The sequence below is a fragment of the Henckelia pumila genome, chromosome 4 (genome assembly GCF_033568475.1).
Source record: "Henckelia pumila isolate YLH828 chromosome 4, ASM3356847v2, whole genome shotgun sequence".
In the NCBI taxonomy this organism is placed as follows: Eukaryota; Viridiplantae; Streptophyta; class Magnoliopsida; order Lamiales; family Gesneriaceae; genus Henckelia; species Henckelia pumila.
Genome location: NC_133123.1, coordinates 184,510,820 through 184,537,803, shown reverse-complemented (window position 1 = coordinate 184,537,803; position 26,984 = coordinate 184,510,820). Strand labels below are relative to the sequence as shown.

Genomic DNA, 26,984 nt, shown 5'->3' with positions numbered 1-26,984 from the left:
TTTGCTTGCACCTTCAGACACTCTACCCATTCACTCCAAAATCTTCCTCCTCCGCCCAGCACGGCCGCCGCCGCCGCAATGGAACGGCATCCCACGTCGGAAGACAATATCCTCTCCAAAATCCAATCCTCCACAGATTTCTCCGACATTAACCTCCTTTTCACCGCCCACCTCAACCCCTTCACCCCACACTTCAAACCCTCTACCGCCGCCGCAGCCCCCAGCAAAAAGCCCAAAGCCAAACCCCCCGAAAATACTTTGGCATCCATCCGCTCCCTAGCGAAGCAATTTCTGCCTTTTTTACACAAGTCGCTCTCTATCATCCCCAAACGCCTTACGGAATCCTCCAAAATCCCCCACCACTGCACCATGGAATTGTTCGACACTTACCGCCTATGCCTCAAATGCCTCACTTTAATTGCACCGGAGCTCGCTGGGAAGCCCTACGCCGTTGAGGTGCAGATAATTCGGTACATCCACTGTTTGGAGCACTGGGAAATGTACAGAGAGGCTGAAACTGAGGGGTTTTACGTGTTAGAGAGCCTTACGGGGACTGTCAGAGGTGGACAAAAGGGCAAATCGAGGAAATGTAAAGCACGGCTGATTCCTGAATTAAACGAGACCATTGATCGAGAGCTCAACATTCTAATATTGGAGATAGTAGTGACATTAGTAAAATGTGCCGCTAAGAGAAGAAGTAAAGACGATGCAGATTACTGGAGAGTCATTGCTTTGGTGAATGAGTCCCAGTCATTGTTCAAGTACGACTATTGCACTTATTTACACATGTTTATGTTGTTGTAATCCCATACATATGACACACTGTTTTATGGTCAATCTCTATTGTATGATATACTTGTTAATGGGTTGGACTGTTTGAGATTTTGGTTTTAAATGCCTTTAATTAATTAATTAATTAATTTTAGGATGTTGGATGCCAAGGACTTTGGGAAATTTCATCACTTTTTGGTGGTGAATTTGCACATAACCATCCTCTTTTTGATATCGGAGATAAAGAATTTTGATGTAGATTTGATATGCGAGTTCTGTTTGGTGACCTTTAAAGAGTACAAAAAATCACATACTCCAGATCAAATGTACAAGGTGAAAGTAATTAGTTCAACTGTAAGTTTATTTTGTTTGTCTAGTTCTAATTGACAGTGTTCACATTTTTTTTCTTGTGTTGTTGGTTTCTTGCAGATTGCCCTCAAGATTTTATCTTCCCTATTCTCTCAACTAGACGAGCTATCTAATGACATCATCATTGATGTTTTGAGACATGTACTGGATTATTTTGCTGCAGAAAGCAAGGTAATTGTAGTCCGTGGAAAACATTTATGTGCCTATTGTTCAAACTAAAGCCATGACTCTAACCTTCAGGATTTAAAAATCATTCACACCGAACAGATATTGGGTCATATATGCTCAACACTTATTTTATGAACACACAAAACATTTGAACTTTAAACGGTTATTTGTTTCACAAACAGTTGGACTAATGAGCCTTCATAGTGACCCAACTCTGCATTTATTAGGCTTCCATAATTGTTGTAACACTTTCATTTTCTTTCGATAGGGCTAAGTTGTCAGTATATCTGTAGGTCAATTGGTATCTTTTGAGTCAAAATACATTCTACACGATCTTAAATACAAAATATTTAGATTTTGAGGCGGCCACACATTGTGGAAAACTGTCTTTCATTAGATAAGAGTTCTGGGAAAATTTCATTTATGAGGATACTAATGGATGCATCGAGATAAACTTTAGACTTCTCACAGTCGGTCCATCTGTTGAAAGATTATCAAATAGGAGACAAACTATCTGTACTGCCAACTAAAACTAGTAAAAGGAAGGGTTTGACAATGAATCGAACCTGGCGACCAATTCCTGTATAGTAAATTATTATGGGGCGGAGGGCCTGCAAAATCTGGTTGAGCAATTAAATGAATCTCAAGAGCCATGCATAGAAGCAGCAAGGGCAACTTGTTTTCTTTCCCAAAGCATGTTATGGAACAGGGGTACGCTTCTTAGATTGAACTTTATTACAATACTCCAGACACATAAGAACTCTAATTAAGCTACGTGCTGAGGAGTACAGCTTGAGCTTCAATATGTGAAGGCCTCATTGCCCTATTTGATCTTTTTACGTGGTGTCATTGTTATTGAAAAATAATAAGTCTGCTTGTCAATTAATTCCATATATGATAGAAGTGGGACATGTCGTGTAAACTGCATCTGGTGGTTCAAGATGTTCGAAAATCCATTGACCAAATATTTCCTTTATGTTCATCAGTATACAAGCTGTAATTTCTTCGATGTATTAATATTTATAAAGTGAATTTTTCTTATTGTTTCTAATGAATTAGGTTCCAGATGCTGTATTTTGAATTGAAGTATCCTGTTGTATTTTTATGTCGAACTTATTTGATTCTATTCTGTTTTCGGCTGGATTTTAGGAAAGTAGGAAACTAGTTATCTTTGCTGCTGGAAGTTGATTTGGTGAATTATCCTAGTCAATTCACATTATATACGTAGCATGTGTCACTTAGGTAATATCTCTGCCTCTGATGGAACCACAGAGGGTACATAAATTTTAATGTTCCTCTGCAACTGTGCTTTCTGCACCTAGCATATTTACCATTCCTTATCATCTCTGTAATTTTCCATCCATAATCACCCATGCGGGAGACACTTGAAATGTGAAAGGTTTGATGTATCAAGGCTTGTAAAGGGCCCAGCTAAAGGAGAACACTGCACCTGATTTTATTGATAATAATAATAAGGTCCAAGGACTTTTGGGGTTCATTTCATTGAGAATACTTTAAAGGCATCATTATTTTCTTCATATCTTTATATTATAACATTTTGCTGAGTAAATATCAATTTTCAAACAAGTTGAAAGAAGTCTGAGTTGGGCGAAGCCTTGCCTGCTATAGTGTCATACAACCTTTTACTTTTTAATTAATCTTTTTGGTTAATTCTGAGGTTCTCTTTCTGCTTGTTCTTTCATGGTTTAGTTTAGTTTTTTGGTGGTATCTTTTAGGGTAGTAACTGAATATGCTTTAGTGCTACTTGGCAGGTGGTAATGGATGCATCAACAACAGGGTTTTTTGAACTCGTATCTTACTGTGCAAATAAATGCCGGGGCTCCAATGTATATTTATGTGGTGCTGTTACACAAAATCTGAATAGATTAGCAGATGGCTGTAAAGAGGTAATAGTTTGAACAATATAGTTCTTCGCATCTCATATACTGCCTTGCATGAATTTAATTTTTCTTGTGCTTTGTTTAACAATATTCGTTTGAATTTCTTAAAGGATTCTCCAGTCTTTAGTTCTATTCTGAGGCTTTATGTGACTGGATTGTTGGCGAGTTCAGCAAGTAACCAGTCAAAAGAAGAGAATATAAATAACTGTAGAAATGCGAATGAGGGATCTGGATTTCACATTTTCTTCGATAACAAGGAGTTGCTTAACCAAGTTTCTGCTTCTTTTACTTTATTTAAAGACCAGTTTAATGGTTGCATTCAAGACAAGAACTCTCATCAAAATAGGATGCCACACACACCTTACTGGGAAGCTCTCAGATTTTTTTGTCAGTCATTGGCGGAGTTTGTTTATTCTAGAAGGAGTGATATTTTCTCTGGGGAAAAGAGTACATTCTGTCCAGATGATTTTGGTATCATCCACCATGCGTTTCATCAATTTTGCTCTATTTTTCTCCAATGTCTCAGGTACCTTGCGTTTGCCACTGTATGAGGTTTTGATTTTTATAATATATTCTAAAATATAATTAATTTCCTATTGCAATATTTTCTTTTGGCTCTCGTGTTCAATGATTTTGAAATAAGCTAACATTTTGATTATCCACACATTTCACATTTGATTATGTATACAGTACAATGGAAAGGGAGAAAGAGATATCTGGTGACAACCATAGGGTGATATGCCTTGTAGTTGTGGCTGCTCTCATACTCTCATTCAAACTGAACAAAAACAAAAAGGTTCTTGATATTATTCATAATATTCAGTATCTTTGACAAATTAATAAAATTAATAATGATACTCACAGTAGTGATTTCCCTCTTGTGAACACACACCGATATATTTTTACTTCTGTTAGCAGGAGAGTGTCCTTTTGGTAAAGCATGTTATTTCAGTTGAATGGGTTCCGTCCAAAAGGCTCAAGTACCTTTGCATTTTTCTTTACAACTTAGCTGTCATTTTGCACAGAAATAAGCGGTTGAAAGAGGTATTGCCATCTGAAATTTCAGTTTTAAGTTACATCAAGTGCCGACCGACTATGTCCTTTTTGATGATTTTTTGTCAATTATTTTAATAACTGTTTCTAGTTGTATTTTAATAATCACTCTTTCATCTTTCTAGTTCATTAGTATTTGAAGATATACAGAGGACCATAGTAGTTTGAGGAGTGCTGAGGCTTGTGAATATCATAAAGGCTTAGCGCAAGGCAAAGAACATGCCTTGTTAAAGCCTTAGTGCGTATATATATTATCTTGTAAATGATTGAAGAACAAAATTAATAATGTCAATCCTTTTGACCAAAATAGATTCACCACTTTTATATTTAGGCACCTTGAGGCTTTAAAGCACGCAAGGACATATTTCAGAGCCAAAACACTCTCTCTATTGAATAGCTGTCGTTGGCTTGCAGTTAGATTTTAGGTGCAAGGGTTGAACCTAGCTACAGATTGAGGATGGATGCCCACCTTGTGGGTTTTTATAAATGTTTATAGGATTACAATTTAATTTTTTATGATACATAGTATAAATTGATTTGTTCTAGTTTTTCTATTCATATGAAATTATGATTCGTGCAAATAGTTTATTTGGTTTTTCGTTTTATCCATGTTTAAGTGTTGAAAATTTTTATGATTTAAGTGGTTGTCAAGTGTTGTCTGTTGATGAAGAGTTCAACTGCATAATTTTTTGTGTCCTTAATGTGTCTTAGTTTTAGTTTGACTTGTATTGAAGTCTTGAGTGGTTGATACAAGTCATGGTTGTCTTTTTTCTTGGGTTTTTCCTTTTCTTCCTTTTATTTCACTGGTTTCGTGTTAAACTGCATGTAAGAATGACTATTTGTCACTTTTGTTTGGAAATTATCCTAATTGGTAATCAACATGCCAATTCTTTGTTTAAGAATGCTCATTTGCTTCACCACACTAATCGAGGAGACCTATACACAGATCATAGTTGTCAAAAGCGCGCGCTTTAAGCGCATGAATTCCATAAAGTGTGTGCTTTTTTGCACTTCGCGTTGAAGCACGCTTCCGAGAAAAACAAACTTTCGTTGTTTAGAGGGTGTTTGACTAAGCTTATTAAAAAGAGCTTATAAGCTCCTAGTGCTTAAAAGATGTTTTACGAGCTTATAAGCTGTTATAACTTATTTTAAAAATAAGTTGTTAAAGTGTTTGGGTAAACTTATTTTAAACAACTTAAAGATGTTGATATGTTTGGTATTATAAGATCTTTTTATTGTCAAAATTATCAAAAAAGGTATAATTCTATGAAAATAATGTTTCGAGTTATACATATACGAAAATAGTTTTAGAATAAAACTATATTAAAATATAAAATTGTTTTAGTAATTTTACTTTAGAAAAATTTATGTGATTTGTAATTTTTTTAAAAATAATATTTAATATTTAATGGATGGAGGATATAATGGAGATTTATAAAAATATTCAAGGATATTTTAGAGATAGAGAATATTAAATTAAGATCTTTTTGAAAAAAAGTACCTCCCCCCTTACTTTTTTAAAACCATGTTATAAGCTGTCAAACAGTTTATTTTGACAGTTTATAATCTATTTCTAAAAAACCTCCACTTTCTGAAGGAATCCCCAAGCCGAGTTTGCCAAACTAAATTTGAGAGCTTAAAAGCTCTAAAACAACTTATAAGCTGTTTGAAAAAGCTTTTAACTCTCCCAAACACCCTCTTAATAAAATAAAAAAATCTGATATAGGTGAAATTGCCTTTTAAAGTGCAATTTGTCCTCTGTTTACCATAAAAAAGAAGAGCACAGAAAACCCCTACATCGCGTTGCCTTTTCTTCGCATTGCCTCTGCCCATGTGTGAGTGTCACCTCATCCTTTGGCCTCACATTTTAACATTTGATATTTAAAAGATGAAGACCATGATGACATTAAAATTTGGTTTCTTATGCTTCATATTTTTTTAAAAAGTTGAATTTATTTTTATTTTTTAGAGTATTTTATTTATCGCGATTTACTTCCGTAACGTGTGTGCTTCGCTTTGCTCTTAAAGCCCCGGGACACTTGAGCACTTTAATGCTCCTTGTGCTTTTGACAACTATGACGCTGATGATCTGGAAGGAAATTGAACTTTGTCTAAATGCATGCTATTTGACACTTATATACTTGAACATAAAATTTCGATATTTCTGAAACAAATAAAGTGAAAATATTATATTGTGAATGTATTAACTTTTCTTGAATGTTACTTTTGGTTCTTAACTCTGCTGTTTTATTATTACTTGACGATACAAAGAAAAGTAGCAATATTTATGAATGTTCTCACATGAGGAGATAAAACTGTAACCATAAGCCAAAAAATATCTCCATTCTTTTATGCTTGGTAAATCAAACTTTTATCACTTTATCTAGCCATTCTATCCTTTTTATTTATGGCTGCATTATGGCTGACACTGAGTTTTGATACACAGGCCACAAAAGCTTTAAACTTATGTTGCAAAGCTTCATGGAACTATGCCATTAAAATATCTGAAATGCATGTTGACAAACTAAATAAGCCACAAGATGATTTGTCAGAAACGATTGTAGCAGATTATGTCAGGGAGACATCTGATAAAAGTGCTTTTCTGCTAAAGTTACTTAATCAAGAAGGTAGTTGCAAGATAAATCGCATTGTGGTCGAAAGCCTTAGAAACTGGTCAGTTGCCGAAAATTTGATAGTGACACTGCCAACTCCTGCGTCTTTTGTAAAAGAGTGGGTAAAGGTAATATTTATTGGCTCATTTCAGGCATTGGTGACTCTCAATGTTACTTTATGTGACTGTAGACATTTTTTCAGATAGGATTCATGCGATCAAAGGATAATTCACCATTGGAGCATGGTATGATGCTATATTCCCTGCTTCCATCTTCTGCTGAAATGTCTAGAAGGGCTTTTGGAAAAATATTAGAAGAGGTCCATTTCTCCACATTTTTACAGATGCTTTATTAATTTATGTTATCTTTGAATTGGATGCCATTTGATGCCCACATTTTCCTTGGAATTTGTTAGGAGCTTCTTGCTTATGAAGAAAATAGTCACCTGAATCCAAGATTATGTCAAAAGATGCGAATGAAAATCATTGAAGTCCTTTTAGAAGAAGTTTATGTTACAAAATATCATAATTTAGAGAAATCCAGACTTCTTATTGAAAAAGGAAGAGTTCTAAGGGCTCTTGGATTAGAATTCCTCGAGGAGTGCACCAAGTGCCTATCTTCCGCAATATCTATGTTGGTAAGTATCAGTCAAATTTTTGTCAGCTAAAGCTTTTTGTGTAATTGGACCATTTATTTATGATGAATTGGGCTCTTTTAGTTGCCTTTTGTTTGACATGAAATATCTTTGAAAACAGAAGTCAATTTATGGCACAAACAGAACTTCCAATTCTATAGTGCATCATCTCCTGATCCATGCATATGTTTTACGTGCAATATGCACCCCGGAGACAGTAACCAATTCAATTTTTTTGTTACAGAGAAGGTTAGTCTCTACTCTCTAGCATAGAATTATTGCAATCTGGCTGGTTATATGTTTCTATTCGATGATTCGGGTAGCTTTAACCTGTTTAATGGTTTGTTGGCCTTGATTTGACAGTGAATTTATTCAAGACATTTGTTCTGCTGTAGAACTCTGTTTGAACCCAGAACATGGTCTTTTAGATAATCAAGACGATGTGAAGTCTAAAGATATGTTATATATGTGGTATCTGGTCATCGATTTGTTATCTATAAAGGTAAAAGTTGCTATTTATTTTTATGGGCCATGAGGCCATCTGTATCAATTTTTTTATCTTTTCAAACTCACAACCTTCTGTGACCGGAACCCTGACTTAATCATTTGCGTTAATTGGTCAGAAAATGTTTATGAAGTCTTGACAAGCTTGTGACATTAGACATCTCATTTTCTTTCACCTTTTCCTTTTTTAGGGATGTGTGGAAATTCTACCTGGAATATATGATGTAGTGATCAAGTTGTTTAACCGAAAGAACTTCAGTCTGGAAAAGACCATGACCGAGCTTTGGAAAAACCTAAGGCTTGGACACGCTCTTTGTGTTTCACCTATAAATCACAAGTTGATGAGAAAATTTTCTAAACAATGGAGTGAACTTTATGACTGTAATGAATTCTGGAAGAGTTGCATGAAGGAGCTGAATCCGCTTGTTGTTGGATTCCATCACATAGATGAGGAGACTAAACATACTGCTTCTGATTTTATTTCCCACGTAAGCACTTCCAGAAATTTACATCACTTGTTTTAATAATTTTAAGGTGAAAGATGCCTGTTCATTTAGCCTCATTTCCTTTTGGCAGGTTCCGATATCCAGTGCTTCAATGTTTCTCCACTCACACCACTGTTATAAATTTGCTGGTAGACTTATTTCAACTGGGCGGATGATTGCGGTAGCTTCAAATAATGTTTTTCTTTTTTATTTATTATCCACTTTCACATGAAAAAAGTTATGTGATCGTAGTATCATTGAGAAGGTTTTGGAGCCACATTCAATTTGAGGATGCTTGAAGATATTTTAACACCAATAGCATAAAATTTATACAAGTCGAAAACAATGTTCAGGAAACTTGTTTTGTTGGCGGCTAATTTTCTATGTAAAGTTTTCGAAGAAACGAAAATTTGAAAATATACAGAAAAGAGACTGCTAGTGTCTAATTTATACATCCAGAAGAAGGATGATGAGATTGTAACTACCACATGAGTTATTTTCATACACCTATCAACCCATACCGTCTTGGTTAAAGCATGTTCTCGGAGGACAGACGAGGTGCAATGCTAGCTTTTCCGTTAAAAAAATGTCGCTGATAAGATGAACTCGCAAAGTTCTCTTTTGACAGTTTCTGTTACGGGCCCAAATATTGCTAGAGGTTCTAAGATACTGGGCCTAATTAGTATCTTAGAACCTCTAGCCATATTTGGGCCCGTAACAGTTTCCCTGGATGCTAGTTTCTAATGCAACTTGTTGCTACTTGCTAGTTATGTTAGTTAGAATCCAACAATTAAAAAGGGCTTTGGATGTTGCAATAATGTTTGATGAATTTTTATGTGATCTAGCTCCATGCTGAAAAAGGTAGCAGTAGCACAATTTGTTCAACTGAACTAAATTTCTTTAACAAGGCCATCAATTTATTACAGGCTCTTTCATATGCCAAAGAGGCCCATCGCTTGCGTGGTAAACTTTTACAGCAAAAATTCGAATACTCAGTAGAGAAAATAACAGAGACATGTGACGAAAATGGGGAAATCTTTGAAAAGAGTAACTATGGCATCAAGACATTTAAAGAAAATGATGTAATGATGATCAAAGGTTCTTGTGATTATGAAGGATGTGTTCTTACGCCGTGGAATGTTCTTAGGTGTTATCTTGAAAGCATATTACAGGTAACGATGCATACATTTCATATGAACCATAATTTTGAAACTAATGTTTTTACAACAAATATGACCTTGTCTCATTTCATTGCCTTTCATAGGTTGGAGTTGTGCACGAGATTCTTGGAAATGGATCTGAAGCTGAAGTGCTTCTACGATGGGGCAAAAATATTTCGCAATTTAAGGGCTTGCCGCTTTTTGAAATTTCATTCTCTTCCGTTTTAGGTAAATTTATGCACTTCTTGCTCCAATGGGCTTCGATTACCCATGGTTGGAAAGCTATGGTATAAAGTTGTCTTAACCCATGCCTTACATTCTTTCAGGAAAACTATACTGCAAACAAAAGCTTTGGTGCTTAGCTGAAAAGGAACTGGCCAGTGCGACGAAAACTTTAGTTGACTACCGCACCGTCATATCCTGTGAAAAATGCGTGTGTATGCTGGAAGTTTCCCTCAATCAGCAACTTGGAGATTTATTCTTAAGCAGTTCCTGTAGTGCTGGAGAACCATATTCTACGAAGGGATTGTTCAATGCTAAACGCTTGTATCAGTTAGCCTTAGACAGACTAAATAATTCTGAGTGGAGGAATTTCGAGTTCACTTTAGACGAAGCTAGGACTGATACGGGCATTTGCAAAAAGAGTTTGTCTTCTAAACACCTCACTGGTTTTCTGGAAACTAATGATTCTTCCCTTGGTGATGAATCTGTCTCTAAAATTGAATCCAAAAGATCTAGAAGGACAAAGCAGTCGAAGTCTGCCACAGAAACACTGGATGCTGTAGGTTATCAAAATCGCAGGATAACTCGGTCCACATATCGCTCTACAGCGAAGACCAGTGTACCGGGTGACAGGCAAGTTGACTCAGCTGTTGGTTTAGCAACTGAACATGCGCCTACATCTGCTTCTGGCTATGATCATGATATGCCTGGATTAGAGAAATTTTCTGTTGCTGATTTTCAAAATGACATCTCATCTCTTTGCAACAAAATGAAATGTTGGCACTGTCTACACCTTGAGGTAGTCGACTGTGGCAGTCTGAACAAACTGATATGGATGGAGTGGGAGCTTGTTTACCGAAAACTTTCACTAAGACTACTCATTAGCATAGGTATATCGAATCACGTGCAATGATTTTTCAATGTATTTTTGTGCTTTCATTTTGTTAAGATGGTAGTTTTGAGATGTGAGTTTTGTTTTCTTCGAAAAAAATAAATGTTAAATAAAAACCTTAAAATTTTTTGATCCAAAAGTTCAACAAACATCAGTGGCATGTCTCTTAAAGCATCCAATCTGATTGATTAACTAGCATTACAGTGCTCATTGTTGTTAACATCCTACTGGCTCCTTATTAATCATATAGAAACAACTAAGAAAATCATTATAAATAGCCTCTTCGTTTTTCTTTTTCAATTTATTTTGTTGGACTGCAGACTTATCTATTGATTTGTATTTGAAGAAGGTAACATGAATTGTTTAGATTGTATTGACCGATCTGAGTTCCTTCTTTTGCATGCATGATATATTTCAGAACTTCCATGTACATTTTTCTCAAGATCAAAATAATACATCATGTCACTATATTCAAATACTGTAGGGTTACATTTCACGCACACAATGACTTGTGATGCAATGGTGGTTGCGACGAAGCTGTGCTATTGCTCACCTGGATTTTCTGGCGTCAAGTTTGTCTAATTTGAGAAGAGTTTCTTGGTTGCTGATGCAATTGTCGATCATATTAAATTCATTTGAGAATTGGTTCCTGTATATTCGTAGAAAAACTGCCTGGACTATGGATAAACCATATGCCTATACATTGTTTGGCGTGTGCATGTTTATGTTGGCCTTAGTAAGCAGGCCTTTGTGTTGAAACTTTTATCCCATTGCTGCTATTAATTATTTTGAAATTCTTTCCTTTCCGTTTCAATGATTTTCTTTGTGTACTCTGCAGGGAAATTTTATGGTGTCTGTGGTAATGCTCATGAAGCACACAAACTTCTGCTACAAAGTACAGCAGTACTGTTTGGCAGGAATTCATCTTGTTCAAAGTATTCTTCGCTTACTCTTGTTTTCTTGATCGAGTCTATCGGGAAGCAGTTTCCTGGAGATTTATTAGCAGTTGAGCGTGCAGCACTTCTTTATTATATTTGCTGGTTCACTTTAAAAAGTTATTCTTGCCAGTTTGAGAGGTATGTGTATCATGCCTGTGCAACTACTTGTTCTCAAATGTCATGTTTATGGTTGTATAAATGATCTTTTAGTTCCTTGTGAGAACCATCATAATAAAAATCTCTCACACTGATGTACCATTTCTTTACTATGAACTATGGTCCATATTGTATTTCCTTCACTCCCCTAAATGTTAAGTTTTCAAAGAAATGATTATGATGTCAGTTTACATTTGTTCTTGCAACCTTGGTGGATCATGGCTGAAGTGCACTGAAGTATGTTTTGTATTTGGATTGGTGTATCTTTTTATCTACATGTCTATTTCCAAAAGGTTTGTCCTGCTTCTTAGAATCATTCTTGTGGTGATGCTTTGTTCTTAACCATGATTATAGGTTTAAGTTTAAACTGCCTAGTGGAATTTAAGTGTGTACGAGTTGACTCACCCTTGCAATGTAATGTTGTGTACATGCTGAGCCATATTATTATGCAAATTGTTTTTCCAAATTATATACTGATACCCCACAAATTAAGTTCTTATGATTTCTTTTGTTTTCAGGATATGACAAATTCTGTTTGTCGATACCTTTGTTTGACCTTTTCGTTCAACACTGTTTTCTGTCAAGCAGGAAAATTTGCTGTGAGCTCTCGTGCATTGAAACAAGAGTTATAGTTTCTTTGTTGAAGCTAGCTTTCACGCTTTGTCGTGAAGTTCCTTTACTTTTTCAAAAGGTTAGAACTTGCTCTTCTTTTTCTGCACCTGTATCGATTATCTAAATAAATGCATCTTTCTTCTCTTTAGCTGACATTGTGGAATTTTTGTTTAACTTTATTCCTAACCATGAAATTTGCTCAAGTCCATCTCTCAAGGCAACCATGGCTGATTCAGGGACATTGCAGGCCTTTTCACCCAACCACTTTTTAAACCTAGAAATGGCCTCCATCCACCAGTTTCAACCTTGATATTTGTAACATTATCTTTAGTATCAAATTGTCAATCTGCTTAATAGAAATACCCTATTTACCTGGGATCTTATCAGCCCAGACTTCCCCTGCTTTGCCCTATGAAAGTCAAGGAAACCAGGGAATACCAAAGGTGAACCCAAATGCACCAAGATTGGGTTTTATGATAATAGTTTGCATAGTGTTTTTTTTATTTTTTTATAATTAATTATCCAGCATGAGCATATGGCAACATATTGAAAAGGAACATTATGGCATTTCAGATTGTTGTTATTATTAAATAAATTAATGCTTAGTGTGTAGAAAGTTGATGCTTGATTGGGTACATTGTAAATTTTGTATTTGTTCATTATTCAGTTGAGAGAAATCATGATTTGGAATGCAAATTTTGAAATATTAAGATGATCAAAATAATGGAAGCAGAAGTTTGTGTTCTCAACATTTGGTTAAAACTAAGTTTCTCCTACATAATTGTGCTTACCGCATCGGCCCCAAGTGATTCATTTTGAAAAATATCATACAACTATTAATTATTCATGTATGCAAATCATCTGAAGATGCTTTTCTTTTTCATCAATAATATATATGTTCATCATTTGTACTTATTCGCTTAACCAATTATATTATTAGGATTTAGGGTTTAGTTATGATTGTTTTACAGGTTTCCAGGCTGCTTGCAATTGTATATGTGCTTGCTACATCAATCAAGCATTTTTCTTTATTGCCAAGCGAAGAAGGTTTGGAAAGTCAGTGGAGTTCCTTCTTTCATCAAGCTTCACTCAGCTCTCATCTTAATCGACAGGTCTTGTCAACTGCTGTGCGGAAGCAACAAAGTCAAATTGCTTCAGATTCTGAGGTATCAATCCTAGAGATGTTCTTTGTCGACAATTATCAGCATTGGTGCTTGTTTTGTGATGGAACATCTTAATGATCTAATTTTTTGTGAAAAACATATTCTACCTTTTTAGGTGTTGTCTTGAGTGCTTGAAATTCTGTTGAGTTACTGAGTAATTGATGGTGTTACACTAACATCTTAACCACTTAAAGAATTATCTGAACCTCTTTGTTTGTCCTCTAACCTTCTTTCGTGGTCCGAGGCACCCTTTGTTGTAGCTGTTGAATCAAACTCTTACGCAACAATAAATTTAGTAACCTCGCCGTTGCCCTCTGTGGGGCCTCGGGTTGCTAATCTCAAATCTTAAGGGCATTTAATGAATAAGCATCATTAAACTAATAAGGAAAGAAAGGATCTAAAAACAATTTTTTTTTTTTTTTTTTTTTTTTTTTTTTTTCAAAAAAGGGTGCGCCCCCGCCGCCAAAAACTACCGCGGGGGCGCCCCTGTTTTTTTCCAAAAGCGCGAGCCGTCAAAAATTACAGCGAGGGCGCCTCCTGGAGCAGAAAATTGCCCTGATCTTTGTCCGCAAATTCGATCCCTTCAACTCCTTCCAATTCATCAAACTCAAGTCTAAAACATGATATAAAGTATCCAAATCATGCCTATTAATATAAACAAGGTCTCAAGCATCCATACATGTATTTATTACATCGTACAAGTCACGAAAGAAACGATAAACGACAACGACAACGACACAAACTATCTCAAGTTTGATACATGTATTCCAAAACCAACTAAACCAAAGTTTCATGCTTCTAGAGTTCAAGACCTCATCTACAACCCGAGCCCTCACGTGCTAGACTCTCTCCCAGCTGTCAATGACGTCGATGATCAGCTCCTGCCCTCTCTGTTGTCATGCACACATACAAAACAAGACAACAGCCGGATAAACTCCGGTGAGATATAATTCTCAGTATAACCAACCTATCGAAAGCGTTAAATAAATCATATTAACTCTATTTCAAACTCGACTCAACAAATAGAGTACTCAAACGCTTTGAATACGAATTGATTCACATAACTTCGAAGCCATCAAGATTCATAAATGATCTTGACATGGATATCCATCTAACGAATTCGTAAACGACTCGCAAATAAGGTTAACCGCAACCTTGGCTTAGATTCAATTCGATATAACATCATATCAACTCAAATTTAAAGATCCACTACCTGAGATGGATCGACAACACCACAATCAAATCAAAACATAAACACGTATGTGATTTTTGCGGGCCAACTCAAATATAATCGTTTTTGAGTTTCAAAGTCCCTACTTCGCGATGTCGTCATTATACCTTCGTTTATTGAGGTTCTGAACTCTTCAAATCTGCGAGATATAATCAAAATACATATATCAAACTTCATACCAATCTATCATTTCAGAAACGAGTCAAAACCATCAAGAATTCATCAATCAATCGCATTTCAAACCTCAACTCTTTCTTCGTTCGTTCAAGTCGGCGTCTTGTGTCGTTAAGCCTTCAAACTCAACTGAAACTGAAAAAGAAAAATACTATAACATTGATAGCATCTCAATAACAACTTCAACTCAGAATTCGGCTATCAAAACAGTTCCAAAACTCGATTAAACGACGTAACGATTTCAATTCGGTAACCGACGTAATCCCGACTTCGAAATCATTTCTCTTTTCAATATCATTCAAACTTATAGATATATTTCACAAACCAGCTGATATAACTCATTCAAATCTTCATTGAAATAGCTATAATCTACAATCATAAGCTGGAGATCATATTTGGACACAATAACATAAGCTCATCAATTCCGGTGTTGCATATTCAAACGATAGAACACCAAGCACAATTCCAAAATTTCAGAATCTGATCTTTGCCACATATCAATTTCGAAATCCATAAAACATAACATAAAACTTGCACAAGATCGAAGCCCTCGTCGTAAGGATTCCAAAACACTTTTCGGAATCGAAATCGAATACCCGGAACAAAAGTTATAAGGGTTTGAAGATTAAGAACTCAAAGAAAATGGAAGAAATCGATTCCTCTGTTCATAATTCTGAATTATCTAATGAAGTACACGTTTCATGTTGACTAATAAACTTAAAATTTGATAAGTTATAAGATAATTGCAATTTGGTCCCTCAACTCTTCAATAATTGCAATTTGGTCCTCGGCCCTTATTTTACTTCAATTTCAACCCTAAATAATTTAAGAATATTAGAATTTAAATCCAAAATTCCAAATATTCCCAAATTAAATATACTCGGATTAAAATTAAATAAATTCGGATTAATTTCTAATTAATCCCGGGCCTTACATTTCTCCCCCACTAAGACATGAGTTCGTCCTCGAATTCATAAACAGTATAGATATGCAGTCCGCATGCTCATAAGAATAAAAAAATAACTGAAATCTGAATAAGAACTCACATCAATGAAATAAGTAAGGAAATCGTTGCTTCATATCTTCTTCGACTTCCCAAGTCGCTTCTTCAACTCCGTGTCTACTCCATTGAATCTTCACCAATGGAATGGTCTTCGTTCGGAGTTGCTTCGTCTTTCTATCAAGAATCTGAATAGGTTGCTCGAAATAACTAGGAGTGTCATCCAATTCAGCTTCATCGGAGTGAATCACATGAGATGCATCAGATATGTACTTCCTCAACATCGATACATGAAAGACATCATGTATTCCCTATAAAGACATAGGAAGAGCGAGTCGATAAGCTAGATTGCCTATCTTCTCGAGAATCTCATACGGCCCAATATACCTCGGAGATAATTTCCCTCGTTTACCAAATCGAACGGTGCCTCTGAACGGTGAAATCTTCAGAAACACTCTATCTCCCTGATCAAAAGATAACGGCCGTCGTCGTACATTCGCATATCTGGTCTGTCTGTGCTGTGCTGTTCTCATTCTCTGCTGTATCAGTTTCACCTTTTCAGTCATCTGTCTGATCATATCTGGCCCTAACTCAGGTACCTCAGAAACATCATCCCAATACAAAGGTGATCGACACTTCTTTCCATATAACGCTTCGAATGGTGCCATCTTTATACTCGTCTGATAACTGTTGTTATAAGAAAATTCCACGAGTGGTATAGAATTTTGCCATGTAACACCAAAATCAAGTACTACAGCTCTAAGCATATCCTCAAGCGTCTGAATAGTTCGTTCAGATTGACCGTCGGTTTGAGGATGGTAAGCAGTACTCAAATGTAAACGCGTACCTAGAGCTTCCTGTAGGCTATGCCAAAAGTGCGAAGTAAACCTCGGATCTCGGTCAGATACAATCGACTTTGGCACACCATGAAGTCTTACCACTTCTCGAATATAAAGATCCGCCATTTGATCATGACGATAAGTCATTCGATAAGGAATAAAACACGCAGATTTCGTCAATCTGTCAATGATCACCCAAACAGCATCGCATCCTCGAAATGATCGTGGCAACTTCGTTACAAAGTCCATGGAAATGTGATCCCATTTCCATTCAGGAATTGATAAACTCTGTAATAAGCCACCCGGTTTCTTTCTTTCAGCCTTCACCTGTTGGCAATTCAAACATTTGGATACAAATTCAGTTACATCAGACTTCATTTGCTTCCACCAGTACTGACTCTTCAAGTCGTTGTACATCTTTCTGCCTCCAGGGTGAACACTAAAGCGACTACAATGAGCTTCTTTCAGAATATTCTGTCTCAAGTCTGCAATATTGGGAACAACTATTCGGTTATTCACATACAAGATATTATCGTCACTAAGCTTGTACTCAGACTGATGTCCTGATCTGATCATTTCAATCGATTTCTGTACATTCTGATCAGCTTTCTGTGCTTCTTTGATACGAATCAACAACTCTGGCTCAGCACTGATTGCATAAACTCTCATAGGCCTTCTATATGTCTCAAATACATATCCAGAAACACAACAATTCTCAATCAAATTAGATACACCTATAGTAGATAAAGATAGAGCACATACTTTTCTACTCAGGGCATCTGCTGCTGCGTTAGATTTTCCCGGATAGTATTTGATTTCACAATCAAAATCCTTCAGTAAATCAAGCCATCGTCGTTGTCTCATATTCAATTCAGACTGTGAAAATAAATACTTCAGACTTTTATGATCAGAAAAGATTTCAAACTTCTCGCCGTATAAATAATGTCTCCAGATCTTCAATGCAAAAACGATAGCAGCCAATTCAAGATCATGAATCGGATACCTAACCTCATGTGGTTTCAGTTGTCGAGAAGCATAAGCAACAACATGTCCTTTCTGCATTAGAATACATCCCAAACCCTGGTGAGAAGCATCACAATAAACAACAAAATCACCAGTACCTGTAGGGATTGTCAACACTGGCGCAGTAGTCAGTAGTCAATCTCTTCTTCAGTTCAACAAAACTCCTTTCACATGCCTCAGACCAAACAAATGGTGCATTCTTCTGTGTAAGCTGTGTAATAGGCTTCGCTATAGATGAAAAATCTCGAATGAATCGACGATAATAACCAGCTAAGCCCATAAAACTTCGAATTTCTGGCACAGACGTCGGTTTTTGCCAACTGATCAAAGCTTCTACTTTGCTTGGATCCACTGATATACCATCTCCTGAAATTATATGGCCAAGAAACACGACTCGTTGCAACCAAAACTCACATTTGGATAACTTGGCATATAATTTTTCTTCCCGTAACGTTCTCAATACAATTCGGAGATGATCAGCATGTTCACACATATTCTTAGAATAAATCAAGATATCATCGATAAATATGATCACGAAATCATCTAGATATCTTTGAAATACCCTATTCATCAATCCCATAAAAACTGCTGGTGCATTCGTTAGACCATTCATAATGGCCATACCTGGTTCTAAATGCAGTCTTAGGAATATCTTCGTCTCTAACCCTTAGTTGATGATATTCGGATCGCAAATCAATCTTCGAATATACTGACGATCCCTGCAATTGATCAAATAAATCATCGATACGAGGTAAAGGATAACGATTCTTTACCGTTGCTTTGTTCAATTGCCGGTAGTCAATACATAGTCTCATCGATCCGTCCTTCTTTCTAGCAAACAATACCGGAGCACCCCAAGGAGAGACGCTCGGTCTGATATAACCCTTGGCCAACAAATCTTCGTGTTGGTCTTTCAGTTCTTTCAATTCAATCGGTGCCATTCGGTACGGTGTTTTTGATATCGGTTGTGTACCTGACATCAATTCAATACTGAAATCTACCTCTCTGTATGGTGGCAATCCTGGAATCTCATCAGGGAATACATCTGCAAACTCGCTCACCACCGGTATATCAGTCATTTTCGGACTAGTCTTCAGTATATCGACTGCATAAATAAGGAATCCTTCTGCCCCTTTCTGTAACAAGTCAGTCATAGAAAGAACAGATATCAAAGGAATTCTAGCTCGTGATCCCTTACCATAAAATTTCCATTCATCAGTCATATCAGGTCTGAACTTCACAATCTTCTGAAAACAGTCTACTGTAGCTCTGTACTTGGTTAGCATATCAATACCGATTATGCAATCAAAATCAGACAAACCGAGTACAATACAATCAAGCTCAATCTCATGCCCCTCACACTGTAATATACAATTTCGTACAGATTTCACTGATACAATACCTCGACCCAGAGGTGATGAAATAGATACAACAGTAGCTAAGGGCTCAACAGGTAAGGAATGCAATGCAACAAACTGCTCAGATATAAAAGTATGCGACGCACCAGTATCAAATAAAACATAAGCAGGATAACCATAAAGAGAACAGTTACCTGCAATCACATCATCTGGTGCCGCTTGTGCTTGCTCCTCAGTCAATGCAAACACCCTTGCTTGTTGCCTTGGAGGTTGATTCACCGTCTGGCCTCCTCCTCTACTCGGTGCTGCAGGCTGTGGTTGAAAAGAGTGAACAGAAGATGTAGATTGACCCACCGGTCTCGATGCTCCAGTACCCTGTGCACCCTCAGATCCTCGTTGTGGACACACTCTCGCAAAGTGTCCCATCTTGTTGCAAATGTGGCAGCTGCCAAATACCCCTCGACATTGTTCATCGGTATGGCGACCTCCACATTTGGTGCAATATACATCAGACTTCTGTCCAGCTCTAGACTGTCGGGATCCACTAGAACTAGAAGAGCTACCACCACCTGATCTCTTGAATTGTTTGCTCTTACCCTTGAAGAAATTTTTCTTTCCACTGCTACTACCTCCAGCTTCAAATCGAGGTGGCTGTGGAATTTGTTGCTGTCCCTGTGGTTGTCTCACTGGCTGTGGCACAAACTGTGCTCCTTGTTGTTTCAGTATTCCTGCTTCTGCACCCTTTGCTGATTCAGAGCATCAGTAAAGGTATTCGGTCTTCCTGAATTCACAAGGGTAAACACATCAGGATTCAAGCCATTGATAAATTGATCGGCTTGAGCTTCGTCACTAACAGCGATATGTGGTGCAAACTTCAACAAGCTAGTGAATTTGGCAACATATTCTTCAATATTCAACTGTCCCTGTTGCAAACTTGCAAACTCTGCTCCTTTGTCCTTGCGATAAGACACAGGAAAGAAACGCTGATAGAAAGCAGTTCGAAATACAGACCAGGTAATAACAGTACCTTGGTTTTCCAGTGCTCTCTTCGTCGCTATCCACCAACTCTTGGCAAGGCCATGCAATTGATGAATTATCAGTCTCACACGACGATCATCTGTATAATCAATGGACTCAAATAACTGCTCAATATCTTCCAGCCAGTTCTCACACTCTATAGCATTCTCTGTTCCTTGCAACTTCGGTGGTTTGAATGACTGGAATCGTTTCAAAAGTTTCTCCATCGGATTCGCATCACTAAACTCATCAGTAGACGTACTACCCTGTCCATGTTCAGACACTGTCACTGGGACCTGTGCAGCATTTGTCTGTTCAGGCTGATTCGTAGCCAATGTCTGCCTAACTCTCGGTGCTGGTCGGGAGGCATATCTGATAATCAAACACATTAGTGTACAGTTCATCATATCATAACACATTTCTGTTTCAGTTCCTCAATGCCTTCTCCAAAAATCGAATCTGATTCAGTCGTATTATTACATGCTTCAAATAATATCAAATAACGGATAGCATGCAATTCTTAAAGCTGTAAATCAAGTCAGATAATAAACATGCTTCAAGAATGCTTAAATCAGAATAAAAGACTCGATCTACCCCACTCATCTATTCTTAGTCCGAGAAACTTAACGCTTTGATACCACCTGTTGTGGGGCCTCGGGTTGCTAATCTCAAATCTTAAGGGCATTTAATGAATAAGCATCATTAAACTAATAAGGAAAGAAAGGATCTAAAAACAAATTTTATTTATTTATTTATTTTTTTTTTTCAAAAAGGGGTGCGCCCCCGCCGCCAAAAACTACCGCGGGGGCGCCCCTGTTTTTTTCCAAAACAGTAGGCTAATCTCTAGGCTGCGCGCGAGCCGTCAAAAATTACAGCGAGGGCGCCTCCTGGAGCAGAAAATTGCCCTGATCTTTGTCCGCAAATTCGATCCCTTCAACTCCTTTCAATTCATCAAACTCAAGTCTAAAACATGATATAAAGTATCCAAATCATGCCTATTAATATAAACAAGGTCTCAAGCATCCATACATGTATTTATTACATCGTACAAGTCACGAAAGAAACGATAAACGACAACGACAACGACACAAACTATCTCAAGTTTGATACATGTATTCCAAAACCAACTAAACCAAAGTTTCATGCTTCTAGAGTTCAAGACCTCATCTACAACCCGAGCCCTCACGTGCTAGACTCTCTCCCAGCTGTCAATGACGTCGATGATCAGCTCCTGCCCTCTCTGTTGTCATGCACACATACAAAACAAGACAACAGCCGGATAAACTCCGGTGAGATATAATTCTCAGTATAACCAACCTATCGAAAGCGTTAAATAAATCATATTAACTCTATTTCAAACTCGACTCAACAAATAGAGTACTCAAACGCTTTGAATACGAATTGATTCACATAACTTCGAAGCCATCAAGATTCATAAATGATCTTGACATGGATATCCATCTAACGAATTCGTAAACGACTCGCAAATAAGGTTAACCGCAACCTTGGCTTAGATTCAATTCGATATAACATCATATCAACTCAAATTTAAAGATCCACTACCTGAGATGGATCGACAACACCACAATCAAATCAAAACATAAACAAGTATGTGATTTTTGCGGGCCAACTCAAATATAATCGTTTTTGAGTTTCAAAGTCCCTACTTCGCGATGTCGTCATTATACCTTCGTTTATTGAGGTTCTGAACTCTTCAAATCTGCAAGATATAATCAAAATACATATATCAAACTTCATACCAATCTATCATTTCAGAAACGAGTCAAAACCATCAAGAATTCATCAATCAATCGCATTTCAAACCTCAACTCTTTCTTCGTTCGTTCAAGTCGGTGTCTTGTGTCGTTAAGCCTTCAAACTCAACTGAAACTGAATAAGAAAAATACTATAACATTGATAGCATCTCAATAACAACTTCAACTCAGAATTCGGCTATCAAAACAGTTCCAAAACTCGATTAAACGACGTAACGATTTCAATTCGGTAACCGACGTAATCCCGACTTCGAAATCATTTCTCTTTTCAATATCATTCAAACTTATAGATATATTTCACAAACCAGCTGATATAACTCATTCAAATCTTCATTGAAATAGCTATAATCTACAATCATAAGCTGGAGATCATATTTGGACACAATAACATAAGCTCATCAATTCCGGTGTTGCATATTCAAACGATAGAACACCAAGCACAATTCCAAAATTTCAGAATCTGATCTTTGCCACATATCAATTTCGAAATCCATAAAACATAACACAAAACTTACACAAGATCGAAGCCCTCGTCGTAAGGATTCCAAAACACTTTTCGGAATCGAAATCGAATACCCGGAGCAAAAGTTATAAGGGTTTGAAGATCAAGAACTCAAAGAAAATGGAAGAAATCGATTCCTCTGTTCATAATTCTGAATTATCTAATGAAGTACACGTTTCATGCTGACTAATAAACTTAAAATCTGATAAGTTATAAGATAATTGCAATTTGGTCCCTCAACTCTTCAATAATTGCAATTTGGTCCTCGGCCCTTATTTTACTTCAATTTCAACCCTAAATAATTTAAGAATATTAGAATTTAAATCCAAAATTCCAAATATTCCCAAATTAAATATACTCGGATTAAAATTAAATAAATTCGGATTAATTTCTAATTAATCCCGGGCCTTACACCCTCAGAGAAGAAAATTATTAATTTTTCAATTGTCATCCGTAGAAGCACTTCTTTGATTTCTTTTCTTCAATGTCCGTGACAATCTTACATGCCTCGAATTCTTCTTTTGACTGCATTTATTCTGCACTTTTCACTGGTCAAAGTGCAAATTATTGACTGGTTCATTCTTAGGATCCCAATTATTGAGGATTGATATAGGATGTGAAACATCAAAACAGGCTGAGAGCTACCAAATTAAATTTACTGCTTCTCATGTCATCATGGTATTGACAGTTGCGAGCATGGTTCAATGTAAAATCTGTTGCAGACCAACCTTCTAATTGATTAAACTTTCCATTTCACCCTTCCGTTAAATCACAATAATCCTGACATTCAAAAAAATAATTTTTCTCCGAAATTGTTAAGAAGGAAAATAAAAGAGGAAGAGATCATGCCACTTGTATTTCTTGGGTGCTTTGGTGAAGAGAGAGTGATTCCTCACCTCGTCTGGATAGGCTTTCTGGATGAAAGGTGTTGTGTTCAGAACTACTCATTCAATTTTTAATTGTGAACCTATTGGTCTAATGGTACATTTAGTGTTTAGGACTGTGATTTACAGATCTTCTAGTACACTGAATCTTGTGGATGGGTTCTGCCTGAATCTTGTATGAGAATTGCTTACATAATTCATTTGGTCATTCAAGGAGGCAAAAAATGGAAAGGGAAGTTGTCTTTCATTTTCCGAAGTGTGAACAATCTTTGTTGATGTGTTGACCTGTACCATATTACATGACTACTTTTCAGTACTAAAGAGCTTGGATGTCTGTCTGCTGTTCTTTTTAGTGTCATTTTGATGAAAAGTTGCTACATAATATATTATTCTTTTCCCCCTTTTTGTCCACAAATAGATATGCTTATTGACTGACGTGGTTTTGTTCCATTCTGCCTCATAAAGAATGAGCTGTGATTAGATTGTGGATCTTCCTCTCCTTAGTGGCTAGCTTTTCTGCTTTTAACTTTTCATATGACAGGATTCTTTACTTCTAAACTCAGCATCAACCTTTTCCGATATACCCGACTGCCTCAGGTTTGTCTGATATAATTGAGAATGAAACATGTTCGAATTGCTACTTTATTCAGTTTTACTTGCTAACCTTCCTTTCTTCTATGTCCCAGGCTTTCGCCCGAGTCATGTGACGATCTTGAGGAATTTATTTATAAATTTTTTCGGGATCTTCCCTCTAGTCCTGTTATCTGCATCAGCTTGGTTTCTGGTGTTGATGCTATTTTGTTGAGAGAGCTCTTGGGTAGTTCTCTCATCATTCGAGCATGGATTCTGTTGTCTCATTTGACTTCAGAAAATCAGCACGTCATACTTCTCCCTGTGCATACAACTTTGGAAGGTCTTGTAGTATTTATGTTCTGCCGTAACATTTACTTATGTTTTCTCATGCTGAATTTAACATGTTTTAACTTTTGATGTGAAACTTCAGATGATTCAAGTTCCAACTCAGTTGTATTCAACTGCAAAGAGTTTGTCAAGCGGTGGCAGTGTCCTTGGGTGTCCTCTGCCATCGATGACATAGCCCCAGTGTTTAGACATGTATTAGAGGGGAATTATTATTCATCATCGGAGTATTTCTTCGAATATATAAAGGATAATACGTCATTGTGGTGGTTGCAGAGAAACCAACTTGATGAATGCCTGTCTAAATTCTTGCAGTAAGTATTATATCTTAATGTGTGTTGTCTGACACTCTAGTAGGTTGCAGTGATTATCTGCATTGGAACACTTGGCCACTAGAACCAGTCTCCTTCCTATACTACAATATCCCATTTGGAATTAATTTAAAAAGCTGAATTATTCTTCCTCTATTTCTTAGAATACCATCTTTAGCGAGCCTAATTATATTTGACATAGGAAAAATAACAGCTGTTTATTTGTTAAGAAGAACGAAAGTTGTCATTTCTTACATTTCCTAACCCCAGATGTTGTGTGCCTTTGGCATTTTGTTTTATAAAATCATTGTTTTATTCTTCAAAATTGTTAAAATTGGCTAGCTCCATATCAAAATGCCATTCATATGCAGGGATATGGAAGACTTGTGGCTAGGAACGTGGAAATATTTTCTTTTGGGAGAGTGGCCTGATCTCAGTTTTCTTGAATCATTGCAAAAGAAGCTTTCTGAAGAAGATGAGCATCTTTTGCAACATATTATCAACAAAAAATGCTATGTCAGTCTGAGGTCTGAGGCATCTTCTAAAAGAGTAAACGATTTTGAAAATATATTACAATTAGCCTTCAAAACAACGGTAGGAACATGTTTTGACCTATTTGGATACTCAAGGAGACAACCAGTCATTTTGGTTTTGGATTTTGAGCTGCAGGTACGTGGTGTGTCCTCTTATTACTAATTATTTTTTGCATGGTAGCTTTTATATGTAATGTCAATAAATGATCTTCCAATGAGTTTAAGCAGAATTTCCCTCTCAGTAAATGGGAGTGCATTTTGGTGTTGCTTTATGTCACTTCACATTTTTTGAAATATTTATTCCTCTACTATTCTGCAATTGGATTGATTCAAAATGACTAGTCCCTTGTTTGTTTCCAGTTCCTACGCTCATACTGTTGAGAATCGTAACTTCTGTCTGCAGATGCTTCCATGGGAGAATCTGCCAATATTGAGAAACCAGGAGGTCTACCGAATGCCATCTGTTGATAGCATTTTTGTAACACTTGATAGATGCTGCCAAAACCAAGAACTCATTGGACCAGCTATTCCAGCCATTCCATTGATAGACCCCCTGGATTCATATTATTTGTTGAATCCAGATGGTGATCTCAGGAGGACAGAGGTTGAATTCGAGAATTGGTTCAAAGATAAAAACATCGAGGTATTTTAATCTACATTTTTATTTTTACTATCAAAGTTAGAAAATAAACCAAAAAATTTTCTAAGACGGGCCAAGTTTTCTGCTTTAATCACTCTTTGAACATCCATCATCAGCAAGCATTTTATTCACATATTCACATGCTAATCCATTTTTGGTTCTTTCAACAAACTTCCCATGATAGGGAAAGACAGGATCTGTACCAACAATTGAGGAACTGACGCATGCCTTAGAAAACCACGACCTCTTCGTCTATTTTGGCCATGGAAGCGGTAAAAAATGCATGAGAGAAAACAATTATTTTCACTGTGCATCCACATCCATTAGATCTTAGTTTTATTGAATTCACTGATCATATTTTCATTATATTCGGTATTTCAGGAACTCAATACATTCCGGGTCACGAAATTCAAAAACTCAACAGTTGTGCTGCCTCTCTACTTCTTGGATGCAGTAGTGGTTCTCTTTATCTGAAAGGAAGTTATGTACCACAAGGGGCTCCCATTTCTTACCTGATGGCAGGGTCACCTGTCATCATCGCTAATCTGTGGGAAGTAACAGACAAAGATATCGACAGATTTGGGAAGGCAATGCTTAATGCGTGGTTGAGAGAAAGATCAGCCGAATGTACTGAATGTGATTTAACTGTACAGACTTGCAAGTCCTTGACATGTAATCATCGACGAAGGATTGGATCATTCATGGCACAAGCTAGAGAAGCCTGCACTCTTGGTTATCTCATTGGAGCTTCACCGGTTTGCTATGGTGTTCCCACAGGTATAATTAAAAGAAAAGATATGTAAAAAATAATTATTTGAAAGGAGATTCTGAAAAATGTAATTTAATGGTTGTCTAGAAGTGCTCATAATCTACAGATTTAATTACAAGGGAGTTGAAAGATGTGTAAAATCTGTTTATGTACAGGAAAGTGATATATTTTTTGATTTTTTTTGATTTTTTTTAAAATTATGATGTCTTCTGTTTTAAGAAGTGTTTGTGCAGTACCAAGATTGCACGGAAAGGATTACATGGACACGCTTCGAATACGATGGCATGAATTTTTAGTACTTTCATGGCATGATATATTAACAAGTCTTTGCGTGTGTGTGAATTTGAAATTAAAGAGAAAAGACTTAAAG

At 36.6% G+C, this 26,984-nt stretch overlaps 1 protein-coding gene across 2 annotated transcripts; it reads left to right on the top strand.

Moving 5' to 3' along the window:
• LOC140865038 (separase) lies at positions 1-26,780 on the top strand. 2 transcript variants are annotated; one of them, XM_073269531.1, is made up of 27 exons: positions 1-761; positions 927-1,104; positions 1,201-1,311; positions 3,081-3,215; positions 3,320-3,735; positions 3,900-4,005; positions 4,128-4,253; positions 6,709-7,002; positions 7,077-7,193; positions 7,290-7,511; positions 7,630-7,757; positions 7,872-8,010; positions 8,204-8,500; positions 8,589-8,678; positions 9,424-9,669; positions 9,762-9,885; positions 9,984-10,769; positions 11,610-11,847; positions 12,454-12,556; positions 13,449-13,643; positions 23,985-24,040; positions 24,130-24,356; positions 24,447-24,675; positions 25,044-25,341; positions 25,609-25,848; positions 26,030-26,117; positions 26,227-26,780. In XM_073269531.1, the coding sequence occupies exons 1-27, from the start codon at positions 79-81 to the stop codon at positions 26,646-26,648; spliced, it is 6,294 nt and encodes a 2,097-aa protein (XP_073125632.1). In that variant the 5' UTR covers positions 1-78; the 3' UTR covers positions 26,649-26,780. The 2 variants fall into 2 exon arrangements, with proteins under 2 accessions (XP_073125632.1, XP_073125634.1); XM_073269533.1 differs by lacking the exon at positions 1-761 and having other exon boundaries at positions 973-1,104; positions 3,068-3,215.
• Positions 26,781-26,984: the final 204 nt, after the last annotated feature.